The 16,762-nt window shown below is 37.4% G+C and overlaps 2 protein-coding genes across 2 annotated transcripts; one reads left to right on the top strand and one right to left on the bottom strand.

The window, feature by feature from the left end:
• Positions 1–220: 220 nt before the first annotated feature.
• LOC131786077 (UPF0547 protein C16orf87 homolog) lies at positions 221–11,032 on the bottom strand. Its single transcript, XM_059103060.2, has 5 exons — positions 10,969–11,032; positions 5,031–5,221; positions 2,177–2,255; positions 1,959–2,101; positions 221–939 (listed from the first exon to the last, which is right to left on the bottom strand). The coding sequence occupies exons 1-5, from the start codon at positions 11,015–11,017 to the stop codon at positions 694–696; spliced, it is 708 nt and encodes a 235-aa protein (XP_058959043.1). The 5' UTR covers positions 11,018–11,032; the 3' UTR covers positions 221–693.
• LOC131786080 (UPF0547 protein C16orf87 homolog) lies at positions 9,496–13,543 on the top strand. The gene is made up of 4 exons (XM_059103063.2): positions 9,496–9,595; positions 10,996–11,077; positions 11,388–11,497; positions 11,984–13,543. The coding sequence occupies exons 1-4, from the start codon at positions 9,560–9,562 to the stop codon at positions 12,221–12,223; spliced, it is 468 nt and encodes a 155-aa protein (XP_058959046.1). The 5' UTR covers positions 9,496–9,559; the 3' UTR covers positions 12,224–13,543.
• The last annotated feature ends 3,219 nt before the right edge of the window (positions 13,544–16,762 follow it).

Here is a 16,762-nt window from a genome sequence, read left to right on the forward strand (position 1 = left end):
GTTAATCTTAACTCGCAACAATGCAAATTTAGTTTGGCGACCTTCAAGTCTTCTCTCATTCATTTCGACCTATGATGTCTTTCCTTGAAGGTCACATGTATTGATGAGTTCATACGCATACTCAACGTACTACTATCTAACTCCCCACCCCACCCCTCCAGCTCCCTCTCCCTCTGGTGTTACTTTAAAAAGAGGTCGGCCCTGAACATACCATGTAAACTGAGGCAAGTTCTTTTTTATTTTATCTTTGATCTCAGGTATTAAATGTATGCGAACCAACGCCGCAAATACGTGTGCCCTGTGCTGACGATTGATTTCGTGAGTTTACCTGTAGGAGTATTTATTTATATACAAACAAAAACGCTTTAAATTACATTCGAATCCTGGCCTGGTGAAAGGTTCAAGAGACAAGTTAATTATTAAATAAATAGTTTCCAGACAAAGAGTGTCAATTTACTTATTTACTTAAATAAGTAAATACTCAATTTACTTTTACTTAAAAATGATCTCCATATGCTATGAACGACGATAGTCATTTGATGATTGTTTATTCCTTGGGTTATTAATTCTTGAAAAAATCTGCCAGAATTAACCGCAAATGCTGACGATGTTTGAATGACTCGTCGGACAGTTGATGGAATCAAACAACATTTATGGTTTCACACAAAGTCTGCTTCTTTATGGATATTCCATCTACACCAAACTTTTCCACACCATATTTTGCGTTAGAATCTTTTTGTTAATTTCTTCCAGGGCTTTAGAGAGTCGGTATAGAACTTCGGGTGACACGCTTTTGTCGTTGGTGGATTGAACACGTTGGTAGTTCATGTTAGAAGGCTTATGGAGTCCTCTGTTTGTCGGACACAACCCTTTAACCCTGCGCTGAAGAATTCTTTTCTTGGGGACTGCTGATAGCTGAACGATGGGCTCCGCGATTTTCTGCTGGGTGTTAAATAGACTGAATTATTAGGTCATTTTTCGAGATGCATGAAATCTCTGGCAAGGGTAAGGCTTTTAAAATGAAAATGATGTTTTATTTTTAATCAAATATACATAATTTTTCTCAAGAATGATTTTGCACTTAGCGTCATCTTTAAAGTGAGGGTTATTGCCATTCGAAAATGGTAATCAAGAAAACGAGAAAACCAAATAATCGCCCACTTGATGCTTCATTGAAAATATTTTCGTTTTTGCTGATTGATACAGTTTTACATTTGTTGTTTTGGTTCACCTTGATAATTGACCTTGACCGAGCTCGTGCTTCCCACAAGGTCAATTTTAGGCGGGTAAAGAAAGAAAACATCCTCTATAAAATCAAAATATTAAGACCACCAACATAATTTGTTTTGTCTGAGTGTAAAACTGCACGTGAACAGGTGATTAAGTTCAGCTGTTATATCAATAACTTTTAACTCTGTAGATCACTTCAGTTCTTTGTACCTTGTTCCAAGTTAAAAGACCAAGCTAAGGCTGTGCCCCAATTTTACTTTTACGGTTCAAAGAAAATATTTTTACGGTTTTACTTTTTCTACGATTAACGGTTAACATTAATCAATTTTTACGCCAAACGGCTAAAACTTTACCCCCTTAGGACCCCCTTATAGGGGATAGGTAAGCACCTCGGGCGACTTTGTCATAGCCTTGGCTTCGGCGAAAAACCTCCTACAAAGTGTGTTTTGCTCAATTTTTCTCTTAAAGCTTATAACACGCAAAACTAGTACAACGGAAAATAAATGAGTGGTGATCCATAGATCAGTTTGTACATAATTACATTATTTAGACCGTCTCTGGACTCGATCATGACATCATCGATTCCATTCATTTAACAAGCGACCTCCCAACTCAACGCGGGGACACTCATCGGGGTTGATATTTTACTCTGAGTTGTTCTGTTTGCCTTAAGCGTTACGGATCACGGAAGGCGCCAAGAGAAATAATTGACTAAAAACCTACTTTACCTCGTTATTGTTGTTGTCTTTGACATCTTTGTTAACATTGTTATTTTCATCAGTGGGTGTCACTTCGTTAAGTGGGGTGTTTTCTTTCGATAATGCTTTCATTCGCTTGCTCTCTAGTCGCCAGTACAACTCTGCCCGATACTCTGCAGAAAACAAACACGAATCCGCTAACAACTGTTTCACGATTTGTTTTATCCTGCTCAACATCTAACATTTACCTGAAAACCGTTTTCCCGCGATTTGTTTGACATCCTCAAAGACGTGGCCACACTGGCATGACTTACTGGACTTGGGGACCTGAGTGTTATAAAATTAAGCAAAGCATTGAGAATTTAGGACACAAAGTAATTGTTACGGCTTTCCTAACGTTTCGCAAAAGCGATATTTTGTGTGCGTTTTCGGGGTGCATCAATCGTTTATTCTTATCCAAAGATCGGATTAACCATGCATCCTTTCTAAAGAGGGACAATCAGTCGATCACCTGATCGGGCAGTCAGGATGTCCCACGGTCGGTCAGTCAAACGTTTAGTCAGTAGGTCAGTCTGCCAGTCAGCCAGAAGTCAGTCAGCCAGTCAACCAGTCAGCCAGTCAGACCAGTCAGCCAGTCAGACCAGTCAGCCAGTCAGTGAGTCAGTGAGTCAGTCGGTCGGTCATGCAGTCAGTGAGTCAGTCGGTCAATAAATCCCTGCTCAAATCCTTTTTTGGAGAGCTCTAGAGACTTGTTAAAGTATAGGACGAATGAGTGGGAAGTGTGAGAAGCACTGAAACTTTTCGTCCTCTCTTCCAATTTATTTGGTGTTCATGTCTCTTATAACTGCTTCGTAGGCTAAAAAAATCGTACGTAGAGCCCCCCCTCCCCCTTTGTTAGGAAGACGGACTGTTTAACATAGGTTAGATGTTATCAAGAATATTCATTGTCAGCAAAAAGGGTTGAAATTTCAAAATGATGGTTAAACAAAGACGATTCCGCGAAGATAGAGACACCGAATTTCTGCTTCTTTTAGAATGATTCAAGTTGTGCCTTACTAGTTGACGCTCTCAATGTTTTAAAAAAAACGCTTGGCTTTTTGAATTCCCATTAAGAGAACGCCCGCGGGTATCCAATAAACTAAGAGGCACAATCTCAGGTCTAAACTGAAGGATGCCGCCTGAATTGACGCGAGCCGCAGACGACAGCTTGAGGAAGCCGCTAAAGGTAAATGGCACTGATTGTCGAGACTTTATGCTCCATAGGTGTTTGAGAAAAATACTAAGCCATTTAATGAAGAGGTCAGAAAGTGGTTTAGAAAAGGAGTCTTAAGTTGACGAGCCAATATGCGCGATCGACATGATATAACCGTAGATGGGCCAATTTTCCCCAGTAGAAAAGGAGCCTTTGTTCTCGCAAGGAGTAGCCAGACTGATCTAAACGAATCCTTTTGATACGCTCACGTCGGTTCACAATGTTGATATTTGGAGCTTAACTCATCTGATTTTAGTCTCTCGAGAAAATTAATAAATACTATCAAAATTAAATATTTCATTCTAATTTGGTACAACTACTTTTGCTGCTGAATCAAGTTTCATATAACTTACAACAAGGCTTAAAAAGGTAATCAGTATACCGTAAGTAGACGTGATATCTCAGTAAGGCAATGCTTGCCTGCCGGCGGCAAGGCGGTTATATTACATCAGTTGCACGTGAGTGGTACTTTAAAAGGGCATCAACTTCGATTCTGAGAAGAACCAAGATCACAATTTATTTGAGAGAATAGTGGAAAAGTGGAGTATGAACGGTTACTGCGACGAGAGTGCAAAAAAAGAAAAGAGAGGAGGGCTCTTAATATTCATCTGTTAACTTGTCTATCGTTTACTTACACTTGCATGCTGGGAATTCTACCGCTATGACTGTATCCTCTAGTTAAGAGGATCGTATCATCTTCTTTTTGGCTCCGATTCAGTCAAAATCAGTTTTAAGGGCCATTTCCCGGGTTCAAATATGTCAGCTAACTCTTATTGACTTTTCAGCAATGATTAAGAATCACCTTTTTCTCAGGGGCATAAGTCTATGACAATTACTTTTTCGGGCAGCATTTCATAATTGATTTTCAAGGACGGGAAAGAAAGGTTATAGCTACTTATCATGAGAAAACCAAATAATTTGTTTAAGTAGCCGAACGAAATATTCAGCGTTGGAGACACTTGACAACACACGTTCAAACCACGCGCTGATAATTACTTTCGAAAGTCAAGTCTTCCAAGGTAAAAAATATAGTGAATAAAAATATATAAATAAATAGAGAGAGGGGATGACTTTATTTGGTGGCTTAAGGAGATAACAGTGAACCAGGATTTTGAACAAATTAGAGTCTTAGAAGAATGTATGAGGTTTAACTTGTTGTGGAAAGCAAAAATTGAATCTTAACTCTGACTCGAGATCTCACAAAAGCTTTCAAGTTACGCAAGCCTATTTTAACGTGACAAGAATGCTTCGATTTTTTACCCATGTAATTAAGAATACACGAACGTGACATTAGTTGATTTACAGGTTAGATTATTTGCTGTCAGAGGGAATTTTGCAAGAGGTATTTTCTTCCTTCACAGCTGACGCCAAAACCGCCATAACTGATCTGATGCACTCTCGGACTAAATTCGTCTCTTGTCAGAGACAACGTACAACAGCTGCTGGTTTCAGTCTCCTATACTTTTATGGTCAAACACGCTTTTATTCCTCTTTAGTTTCGAAGTGCTGAGGCTAAAAGCGGCATAAATTACGTCGTCTGATATACAAGAATTGCTACGTGTTACTGGCATGGCAAAATCAATATCTTAACTGCCAGCGAAAATTTTGGTTTGGCGTGGTGTAAAGTGCTTTCTTATGAATTCAGCTCTTCGTTTTCTTGTAAAACTATACGATGTCAATAAAGAATTACATGCTGTGTCTGATGCTTTCGAAAAGCACGAATCTAAGGCGATGTGAAGTTATTAATTTTCGCCAGACAAGTTGAAGCACATGTGTATTCAAAATCGGTCGACAGAGGATAACGTTCGAAATAAATAATATGAACGATCTTTGAGACACAGTCTACTCACCACAGCATTACAGGCTAAACATTGTTGAACAGACATAGCAAGGTTATCTTCAACTCGCTTGCAGTCGAAACCACTGCTTACTTTCGCGATTGTAGCGGACCCGAGTCGCTCAGTGGGTATTTCAATTCGTGAATGTTTTGACCTGACTTCGTCCTTGCGTGGAGCGGATGGTAACACAACGTGTGACGTCACTGAATTGAAAAACAACGCACGGAATTAGTACGATCTTTTTATTGCATGTAAATGGAAATCTAATTGCGGATAGCTCTGTTAGACGCGAGTGGTTGATATTCATGAAATCCAAGAGACAAGAGACGTGTTTGCTTCTGCATCAAATACTCATTATATCTCATGTCACGTTTGAACTTAAGTTTTCTCTCCTCGCAGAGCCTCACGTGCATGAACGATCTGTGAGTTGTGTAATGTTATTGCACATTACACATTAGCAGATATTTTGTTGCCACGGTAGCATGCGTCTACCCAACTAATCAAAAATAAGGGATTTTTATTTAAAAGAAAAGATAATGGTTAATTACGTTAGGGGATGTCTTAAGAAGTTTTTGCTGGAGAGATCTCTTTTCAAATTTAACGAAACCGTCAGCTTTCGGCTTTTTCCACAAACTATTTGCTAAAACTTTGATTCTCAATTTCTCTCTTTTCTGTCACATAGAATTCTTATTATTTAACCTTTGAAGAGGTACTAACTCATTAGTAGTAATTTGCCGAGCATAGCGCTCTTTAGCGGCATATGTTACACGAATACCCATAAGACGTACCTTCCCCGACCCAGGTCACTAATAAGAATACACTTAATTGGATTTACTTATCTCTCAATTTTACTATGAGGTTAACCATCTTCAGATATGAAGGCCTAGATCCTTCTAAGAATATTTATGCGCTGCAAGCAAGCGTGAATTGAAACCGTCATTGTCAGTAACTTGCCTTGAGGTTTAAGTAATTCTCGTCCACACAATGCTCATACACTGACATTGATCCATAATTGCATGGAAGAGTGCTCATTGCACCAGAGGAGTCAGAGTCTATACAGGAGATTATAGTTATAGTCTCTTGATCTAAATTAAACCAAAGGTTATTAAATGATAGACCATATTACCAACTCAATCAGACTAGAGTTGAATTTAATTAACAGTTTCAGCTTTGTAAAAGAGAAAACATGGTTTGAATAACTTCTCTTCTTTCAAATTTTGACCCTGTACTTTCTATACACGTTTGGAATGGTAGACCCGGCCGAAACATCTAGAAACAGTATCGAAAAATTTCCCAAAATATGTTTAGTAATCTACTATAATTTTTTTTTTATTTTTTAAATAAACTTAGGGCGAGAAATAGCTGCAGTGCTGTAAGATAATCACAAATTAATTACAGTATTATTAATACGAGAAAAATTAAAACAAGTGAGTAATTATGAAACTTTAGATGTGCAGGTGTGAAATAAAAAACTAAATAAATACACAAAAAAAATTGTAAAGGATAAAAAGAACCAGACGAAGGAAATGAGAGTCAACCTCTTTCGCAATTTTCGCGGAAGAAAGGAATCGCTCTGTTGAATTGCGTGGAAAAATTTGTTCCGGATGAAAATTATTTGCGATATGATGATTAAGAGTGCAGATTGTGTGAATTCAGATTAACTTCATAGCTGCATGACAAGCGCAGCATTATTTCGGTCTTGAGGCCAACGACATCATGCACGACACCAATGAAGCAGTTATTTGTGACGGGTCAAGGTAACCTTCACGGACTGACTAACAGCTCTCACTCTGGTGTAAGAAAAACCTGTAAAGGACATACTGTAAAGAACGGAATTTTTGCCAAATTGCGTTAATCTTAAGTATGCGCGAAATTGCATTTATCTTAAGTATGTAAGTAGAGAACTAGGAGATAATGAAAGGAGGAACTGAGGCGAAACAGTTTCATCCGCAGACTGAGGGGTCCAACTTTAATTAATCGTTCTAGAAACTGTAGCTTTGTGCTCATTGAAGGCCTCAAGGCTTCAGAACCACACCTATTCTTGAAGCTCGCAACCACAAATATCAAACATAGTCAAACATCTGTGATACCAATCAGTCACAACTCTAAAAAAAGATTGAAAATACACAGTTTCGTAATATGTCCTTTGCGAAGTAAAACTTAGTTTATTGGAAGTGGTATTCAAAATTAACCTCGTTTTTCCCTTTTACTCCAGAATGTTGGATGGTTCTAGAATTCAGTTGGCATTTATTGTTAAATAGCTCCATTTAACGTCATGTCCGTTTTGTTACGGCATAGTTAATATTTCCGTAAACAACTGAGCTCAGGGTAAGGCCGCCTTTGATGAGAATAAACAGAGATGTGGAAAGTTCGGGAACATGATAAACCCTAATATGATCACGATATTTGTTATAATATCCTAGCTTTGATATCACTTTCACCCCACTTTTTCATCTTTACTGGGATTTCTGAGCGGCTATACGAAGTAATCCGGCTTCATCATTCGTAGTAGAACAGAATCTATGTGGAAACGAACAGCTCTTATCACAGACAAGGTCGAAAATCAACTTTAGAGCAAAGGAATCATTTGTTTCTTCATGGTTATTATGGTTATATTAGAGATCTTGTTGGTGGGCGAATTCAGTTCCAATTATAGTAAAGGGATTGTGTAGCATACAAGCCACACCTTTGCTTTCTGATATACCAAGGCCTATTCCCACAGGGCGTGAATAACGTCTCCGGAGTTGCGAGAGGTTTCAGAATACAGTGGAACTGCTATAGCCCCGGATTCCATCAAGTAATGATGACGGGAAGCTCCGCCGCTCGACCAAATTGTCGCTGTGTAATTGAAAATATTCTTTTATTAAAAGTCAGTCTGTAAAAAACTGGGAGGTGTTGAAGTGTCTTAAAGCATAACAAAAAAAAAAAAACAGATATTAATCATTTTGAACCTCTATATTTCTTAATGCCACAATTTACGGACGCAATACTTCCACTGTTATAATAAGGGCTTGCATTATGGCCTTGGAAACCGAGAGACAAATAAGTTTTTGTTTGATAAAATTAGAAGAAACCACAGAACGTGATAAAACGCCTATCAAGAAACTCACTTAGGCTGGGGTTCATTTCCAATTTGTCAAGAATTATATGGTATCTTGTCAGAGAATATTCTTTTTACACAAAATTTTCAGCTGTGTGGCAACACACCGTTCCATTGGGAAACATTTTCGTGTGAATCCCAAAATAACTTTGTTTGCTCCAAAATAATCACAAAATCTTCCTGTCCATTATATTATTAGTGTCGCTGAATAAGATAATAAGCCACGTAGGTCCGGCTGAGCGACTGATAAGGTTCAACTGAGGGCTGTGATTCGCTCGATTTAATATTAAAATACATACAAGTTGTTTGCTTTCCCTTTATCTTGAGTCGTATATGGTCTATAAATATTCATTTTAAAACATCTTGCTTTCCCTTTACACTGATTCCTGTAACGAAACTGGTGTTTACCCAAGCTGTCGTTGAAAGCGCCAGAGAATAAATTCAATGCTAAAATGGTCAAACAGTTATTGATTCCTCTTGAAAAACCATAAACCTTAAATGCGACTAACTGTGAAAGAGCGAATTCTCTGTAGCTTGTAAATAAAATAAATAGGGACTAGTTAGCATCACCGGCCATTGAGATTTCTTTGCTGTGTTTTGTTTTCTGAAAAGCTCGAACTCTTTGTTCGAATAGATTTCGAAACCTTAATCACATTTTATTGACAATCTTTTTCCAAGTAACCATAGGTTTCCCCGTTCATTTCTCTTTCGCTTGCCGCCTTAAACTGCCGATTGAGCAAGTTTCGTCGTATTGTCTTCAGAAATCTACTTAACGAGCATTTCTCGATTCGTTGTTTTGACATATTCTGTTCGCTCCGAATATTTTTTTAAATACTGTATAAATTATCAAAATGTTATCTGTGTGCGTTTGAGGTCCACCGCTTCTGTGTAAAATGTCAACAAAAGAAAATTACAGGCATCTTCATTAGTTATGATAACTACCGTTTATCTAAACATGAGTTCATGACCCTGAAGGGAATTACCAGAGAGATGGAGTAAATTCATGTTCGTTGCTTGCTACAGAATTCAGCGGAAGTCCGCGGTTACAATTACGGCGGTCTTCCTTTTATAAGATTGTTTAATTGTAAGGGAGGATAATCTCAGCTATGATCATACACGACGAAAAGGCACAATGCTCTACATATGCAACAATTTCGCTGTTAGAAAATTCGAAAAAAAAAAAAGACACAAATCAAGAAACATCTAGATAAGTTATCTGGTTATTGTTTGTCTTATGCAAGGTTCATCAAACTCCCAAAATATCTGTAATTATTACGTCACCAAGCGGTAAACGAACAAGTACCTTTTTTAGAATTGACGTCACGCAGTGAACACTCAACACCTATAAATGAAACGCTAGACAGCTCTGACGTCTTTATTGAGAAGTGAGAGTTATAGGAAGCTGATACAATAAGAAAACGTACTAGTCAGCCTTAAAGACATGGTTCTTCAACGGTGTCTTGCTTGTAATTTATTGGTAAGTGACGAGATTAGTAGTGAATGATCGATGTTTTTCATCACTATGCTAAATATAGCTATATAGTTTGAAACCTCTTTCTCTCTATTTTTCGATCTTGAACATTTTAACTGGGTAAACCGATTCCAGAATCATTGAAAACAAGCGCGAAATGATGACGTTTACTTTTTGTCTCGGAGTTAGCCAACAAGAAAAAAAAAATTCTGCTTTAGTTTTCTACAGTACAGTTTCGTTGCTTCGTTGAAAATAATTTCTTGAAGGAATTGCTTGCCACAGCTAGCTTCAAGTGAGTCCAATGTCAGACATCATTAAGATGAGTGTGTTTTTGAATATTTTTTTCATGAAATGTTCTTAACAGCTGTTTACTAGAGAAATACTTTGAACCTTCCCAGACTGCGATCAAACTCTATTCGCCAAGAAAACGTCATATTTGAAAAACAAAAGTACAAAAATTAATGAAATAAAAAAAGGAGCTAGAGTGAGGTTGTTATGATGAATTGACTCTGAAGAAGACATATCACGGGGAAAAATGGATAGGAGCAGTAAATTTTTACTGATAGGTGTCAATATCGAGGATCCACGTAATGTCTTAAACAATAATGCATCATATACTTTGCTTCTTAGGAATCACAATTATCTTCGTACAGTTATCTCTAGTTCCCCTTAAATCAGTGCTGTCTTTGTTATGTCTTACCAATGAAACTAACTTATTTAGGTGTATTTAGCATTTTTTTAGATCTCTCAAGGATAGTTATATATACATCAGTAAAATAACGTAACACAAGAGATTATAATATTACGATCCCTTGCGTATTTTGATGGGAAATCTTCTGATCGTGACTTCCTCCATGTAGCTATTGCGAAAGAAAACGTTTTATGATCCTTCCTTATTGAGGATTAGTTTCAGAGGTCTTTCCATCTCTCAAATTGAAGAAATATCAAACACCGTGTTTTAAATCATCATTTTTTGCCCTAAATATCAATGTGCCTTGATTCTGATTTTCTTGGGTACTAATATTTTCTACTCGACAGAGCTAGACAATTTAAAAAATGAAGTTAGAATCTTAAGGGCCGACTAACCCCTTAGGGTTACAGCAACTTACATATTTAAAGTGGCTCCAATTCACGTTTTACGTGCACATTTCTTGCTAAAAGTCGATCTGATTGATGCTTTTCACCAATTTTCATTACTTATAATATATATCGCACTTTTAATTTTTGGTCTGCAAAGGGCCGCAATTCTTTGAAGGCCTGTATTCAGTTGAAGCGTGTGATCGGAGTCTTACGTGTATTGAGTTTGAGCTTGAAAAGATCGCATTAAGCGATTTTAAAAAGTGATATAATATATACACAACTTATTAATTAGAACTTACTTGAGCTACAACTGACTTGATCGGTAGATAACTGGATCATCAAAATCATGCGTGTGTGGTCACGTCTTTGAGGACACGTCTCGTCACATTGGAGGAAAACGATATTCAGGTATTAAAACAATGTATTCCCTATTCCAGATTTTTCTTTTCCGAAATGACTTGGATGTGTGGTTAAGCCTGCGAAAAAATTTAACTTGTTCCAGGTCTTCAGTTGGTAACCAAAATCTTGACTATCTTGTGTTCAAAAAGATTCTAAAATTTCTCTGACAGTGATTGCGGATCATTTATGAAAAAATATCCCGTGTTTGTGACACCGCCATAAGGCAGTTTATTTAAAATGTCTTGGATGCCCTTAGGTCGTCTCTTTTAATAATAATTCAATTTCTCTGGTTTTCTTTCTCATATTTTGGTTTTACTAGAATACCGAGCCATGTTGTATTCTCGACTGGAATTTAAGAGACAGAAAAGAGAAGCCAGGGAAAGCAAAAAGGCGAAGGCATATCAACAGGAACCATCAATGAAACACAAGGTAACTGATTGACAAAAATTCTGATTGGCTTTTATAAAAAATTATTTTTTTCGAGACTGAGAAGTCACCAGCGTAAACGTAAATGAAATTCCCCGATGATAGGTTGCAGCAAAATGACTCTGAGGCGATATATCAAAACGATGGGCTCTCGGTGAGCTACAGTCACTCGTGAATTTTGAACGAAGGGAACTAATAACGGAACTGGATTAGCAAGTCAGTCCTACTTCCAAGACATAGTTTGAAATTCTCCTCTTTAGTTGCTGTACATATCGCTTGCTTTGAATTAGTTTAAAGAGTTTAAAATAATAATAAAAAGGTTAAAATTTCTGACTGACAAGTTTGGCTGCTGTTATCACCTGTTTTCTGGGTAATTTATTGACGTTGTGAGGGAGTATATTGCGTTTAATTAATGATTCGTCAATTTTAAAGGATAAAGAAATTCCCGGTTTTAGTTGCAAGGCCGCTTTTTGAAATTTCTTTCTACAGGAACAAAAGGCTGTAACAACGAAAAAATCCCACTTTAAACCTGCAAGGCGACGAACAATAAGAAAAAGAAATTCAGCGAAAGGGAAAATTGGAAGGACATCATCATCGATAGTGAAACAACATCCGGTCAAGAGCACGGAAGTTCCAAAAGAACTGTTGTCAAGATTTCCTGTTGCTCTCAAAGAAATAAACCGAAGACTTCTGGGACAAAATATGGTATGGATAGCATTGTGCAGTTGAAGAGTCCAAACTGTTTGAGGCACTGGCACGAAAGCGAACTAAAATTCACGCGAAGGAAAACAGTCTTCAGTGATGCAAGAAGACCTCCCGAAACCTGCCGTTTGGAACGCGTGGCAAGGATATGAAAATAAAAGCGCTTTGAAAACAGGAAGTCCAAAACTGTATGACACGATTCACGTTATTGGGCAAAGTTATTAACAGGAAAGGGAACATCAGAAATTCCTCTCTGTAACAAAACGTGAAGCTATTTTGGTTAAAGACTTCTCTTATCTTTTCAGGGCTATTTTAGAATTTGTAAATTTCCATTTTTATAATATTGTATTTCATCCAAAAATGGCTTCGTATAGGTGAATACCTAAAACCAATATGTGCCCAATAACTCAAGGATTTCTTTAAAGGTATATCACTTCCAGAGACTCTCTGGAAGTGATATGCCTTCATCACATTTTCGGAAAATGTGATAAAGTAATCAAATAGAATTTTGAAGTGTTTTATCAGTAAAACTAATATCATTCAACAGAGGCCCATATCAAAACATTGTTATGCAAAAAGTAATGACGAGAAAGCGAAGTATCAGTTAAGCAGGATACCGTTTGATGCAGCACTCGTAATCTTTTCTCGAAAGTAAAATTATCAGAACTGTCTTACAGACAAAAACGAGAATAGATCCGTAGATTTGGGGAGTGAAAGAGTCAACTTATATTTCTGTTCACTCTTTTATAGCCGATCTTTTCATTCTCTATCCACATTGGTTTCCGATAAAATTGAAGCTGAATTGACTTCGTGAATTTAATATGTGTGTGTTGTTTTTTTATTCTGGTTTTTTTTTTTTCGTAAATGACGAGTTGGTATCAATATCACCATAATTGCTTATGGTTTCGTGCTGGGTTATTCCCCAGAGAAAGTGGAAAATGAAATGTGTTATTGTTAAAATCTGACTGGATTCCAACTATTTCGCAATATCGCAAGACCATAACCACAACTAACTCTTTTACGGAAAATTGGTCATCTTTACAAGTTATTTATTGGAAAAACAGCGTAACAAATATACGAGAAAAGCAACACTAGATTGAGATATATATATATCTTAAGTATTATTATACTGTACGTAAATTCCTAGATTAGTTTGTAACTTTTATTTTTCAATGAACCTCATTTTATTGACTTGAACTGAATTCAAATACCATAGGTTGATTTTACAAATTATTTTGTTTATTATTTCACATTTTATTAGTTAATTGTAGGTCCACATCAGCCTCATGGCTGGCTGCCACTTTTGTAACCTGCATCACTAAATAAAATGATTGATTGATTGATTGATTGAGGAGCAATAAGTAATCGGAGATTTCTTCTAATTCTTTTCACTACCAAAACATCTTTCTATCGTTATTCCTTCTCTCTCTTTCTAAACCAAGTTACTCTCCACTTTTTCCGCCGTCAAGCTCTGTCTCCTTCCTGAGCGGCTCCTCTTTTCTCAAAATAGAACGATATTGGGAACTGAACTAAGTTTATCAGATGTGAACTAATATAAAAATACTACAGACGTTTGATGGAGAAAAAAAGCTATAAAAGGACAACCTTGCAGTTGAAACATCAAAACAATCCGTTTAAGAATTCTTTTATTGCCTGTGTCTGTGGTCCAACTAAAGTTGGTTCTTCCTTTCAGGCGCTGACATCTACTTTGAAATGCTTAGGTATACTTTGAACATCGCTCACAATGCTATTATCTTTCGCGACATGTACTTACAATGCCCAGTTTATCAAGACGCGGCATAATAATTTGCATAAGAGATTTAGCTTTGAGAATACTTGAGTCGCTTCGCAGATTTTACATTTCGCCTCTCCGCTTCAAAAATTTTGACTAACATCGAAGCGAGCATCGCGAAGTAAGATGAAACATTTCATAGTTACTAGTTACTCACCCAGGAAACGAGACCCTTATGGGATATTCGCCAAGTCAATTTCAAAACGTCATCGGCGCACTTGATTACTATTTATAAAGTAACAAGTTCATTATTATACACTGGATAATACGAATTCTGAGAGACATTTCTCGGAGATTTGTTCCATGAAAAGAAGCCGTGAAATTCTCGTCCATTCGTCATCTCTAAGAAACGCATGTTAGTCCAATATTTTGTTTGTCAAAGCCTATTTTTTGTGCATCTATCAAAGCATTAACTCCCCTGCGTTGCTATGCAGCGTTACGGATTTAAACATGTTTCTGCATGTTTACGTCAGAGCCAGATTCACCGGTCGTAAATTTTGTATTGTTTGGCTAAAAAAAATCAATAGGCGTGAGCCGACTACCTCCTACAGATTGGATGTAATACTGTTGTGTTTATTTTGAGCGATCATTTTTAAGTGTTCACTGAGCTAAATCTGTTGGCGGTTAAAACAACGGCAGAGTAGGGAAAACTTGATGTCATCGCCGATATTGGGTCGCTTGCCGAATTTAAGAATTACCTTAGTTCATAAGCTTAGAAAGAACGTGCCAAGTTGTACAGTTAATTTTTTTATTCTGTACTGTACTTATTGTAGCGTGCAATTTTTCTTTTGCATTTTGTAAGTGGCTGGTGTGTTGCCTAACCGGCTTTCACCGACCTAATTGAGATGATGAGATGATGATGAAGTGATCAAAAAGCTATGCCTAAAAGAATTTACAAAAATTACCCGGCTATGATGGCGTTAAGTGTTTGGAACAGGCTGTAAGTTCTGTAGCACCGACAGCATAAATATAGGAAAAAGGACAAGTCATTTAATTGAATCATATCTTGTTTGAAAATTTTAAGATCTTAGGAAACAATGAAAAAAACAATAATGAAAATCAGGGACCATTACTTAACACTCTGCAATCTAGCTACCATGTGTTTTGCAAACCTAGATTCCTTGTACTAAACCTATTACCCCAGGAGCGAAATGCAAACCTGTATGAACGGATCGCTTGGGCGATCGCTTACGTCTGTTGTAATTTTGTATTAGTCAGCATTGAAATACTTTTGAAATAATGTCCGATAGCGTTGTATACTTACCTTCAGCAAGCTCTACCGAGAGTTGCGATACATCGTACTCAAGTTGTAGAGAAGAAATGGAAGTTGCGAGTACAATTCAGCCCTACGAAGGAGAACCGCGTGCATCAAACGAAGATTTCGACGAAGACCGACAAACACGGTTTATCGCCTGCGGTGTTCAGGTCAAGATTAGAACAAAAAACTCCCGTTACTGAATGTTTAATTTGTCGCATTTGTGTTTTGTTTTCTAAGACGAAATATCTTTAAGATTGGGTAGCTGTGTTCGTTTCCGTTGCCATAACATCTTATTCCATCGCACTAAATGCGGCGAAGATTCCTCTTGGTCTAGAGTTTCGTTGCTGCAGAGTTATTCTCTTGGCAAACCAAAAGCTAACTTTTGACGAAAGAATCAGCTGTATCACGAGGCACGATAATTTTTCGCCGAGAAGTCATCGGTCAATTTCACTGCAAGTTGCTCCTTTCCTCATAGATTGCCAAGGCAGAGGAGATCGTCGTCGATCCGGTCAAACGGAAAACGAGTGAGTTTATAGTCATCTGATTCAAAACACAATCTCAAATAGGGATTTTAATGGAGAAAAAATAATTAGTTTAAGTGCAGCATTGCCATATGACCCATTTCGCTCAATGGCAAATAACCGGACATCAGTATGAATATTTCGTTTGCATCAACTTTCACACAGCACTTGGATTCGCAACCATCCAATAACATTTGTGTTTCTTTATTTATTACGTTGCAGTGCTGTTATCTACTCTATCTACAAATAAAGTATTTCTGTTATTAAAATACGATGGAAACTACAATTGGTAGGATTTTCATACGATAAGAAAAGCGCAAATGTAGTCATGTGGAAAGACAAGGAGTATGAGTACATCTTGAGCGAGTGAAATAAACAGCTATAAGGTGCTCATGCACCATTCCTCGCTTGCGAAATGTCAGCCGAAAAGAATGTTGAACAACCGAGTACGGTGTGGGAACAGGCCTCTTAATCAGCATTCTTTTTAGCTGAATTCATTGGTTATCTTCCCCCCCTGATTTGACTATTAGTATGTGTTCTTAACAGCCGTCTTCGAAGCCGGTACGGAGCATAAGGCAGACGACATTGAAGAGTAAGATCTCCTCAATGTCGATGATCGAAACGCGTCCATTTTGGCCATACAGCTACATTCTTTGGAAAGCAGTATATAAAAATACCCGATATGTGTGTTTTATTCTTGTAGCGAACATAATTTGACGCTCCAGCCACGCAATACGTTCATCCTTTCTTCTCAGTACATTCCTCCTTTCTCCACCATAGTTGCCGACGTGTCTTCATAGTTTTCATCGTCACAGCTATGTTGCACGATCATTTTAACCGCGCGCTTCAGAATGGCGACACTTTTTGGGCGCCAAATCTTATTTCAATGCACAAAAAAATGGTCAACGAGAACTCGCTAGGCGCTGAGGTCGATTTTTTCTAATTTTAATTACTGCTATCAACCAGAAATGCAAAACAAAAAAATTTCGCGTTAT

The sequence above is a fragment of the Pocillopora verrucosa genome, chromosome 1, assembly GCF_036669915.1.
Source record: "Pocillopora verrucosa isolate sample1 chromosome 1, ASM3666991v2, whole genome shotgun sequence".
NCBI lineage: Eukaryota > Metazoa > Cnidaria > Anthozoa > Scleractinia > Pocilloporidae > Pocillopora > Pocillopora verrucosa.

Bases quoted from the DNA above. Each gene is read 5' to 3' on its own strand.
- LOC131786080 (XM_059103063.2), top strand. From the start codon at position 9,560: ATGGTTCTTCAACGGTGTCTTGCTTGTAATTTATTG. The intron at 9,596-10,995 runs GTAAGTGACGAG...CTTGATCGGTAG, and splicing joins GTCTTGCTTGTAATTTATTG to ATAACTGGATCATCAAAATC. The intron at 11,498-11,983 runs GTAACTGATTGA...TTCTTTCTACAG, and splicing joins AACCATCAATGAAACACAAG to GAACAAAAGGCTGTAACAAC.
- LOC131786077 (XM_059103060.2), bottom strand. From the start codon at position 11,017: ATGATTTTGATGATCCAGTTATCTACCGATCAAGTCAGTTGTAGCTCA. The intron at 2,256-5,030 runs GTGAGTAGACTG...TATAACACTCAG, and splicing joins GTTTAGCCTGTAATGCTGTG to GTCCCCAAGTCCAGTAAGTC. The intron at 2,102-2,176 runs GTAAATGTTAGA...TGTTTTCTGCAG, and splicing joins CGCGGGAAAACGGTTTTCAG to AGTATCGGGCAGAGTTGTAC.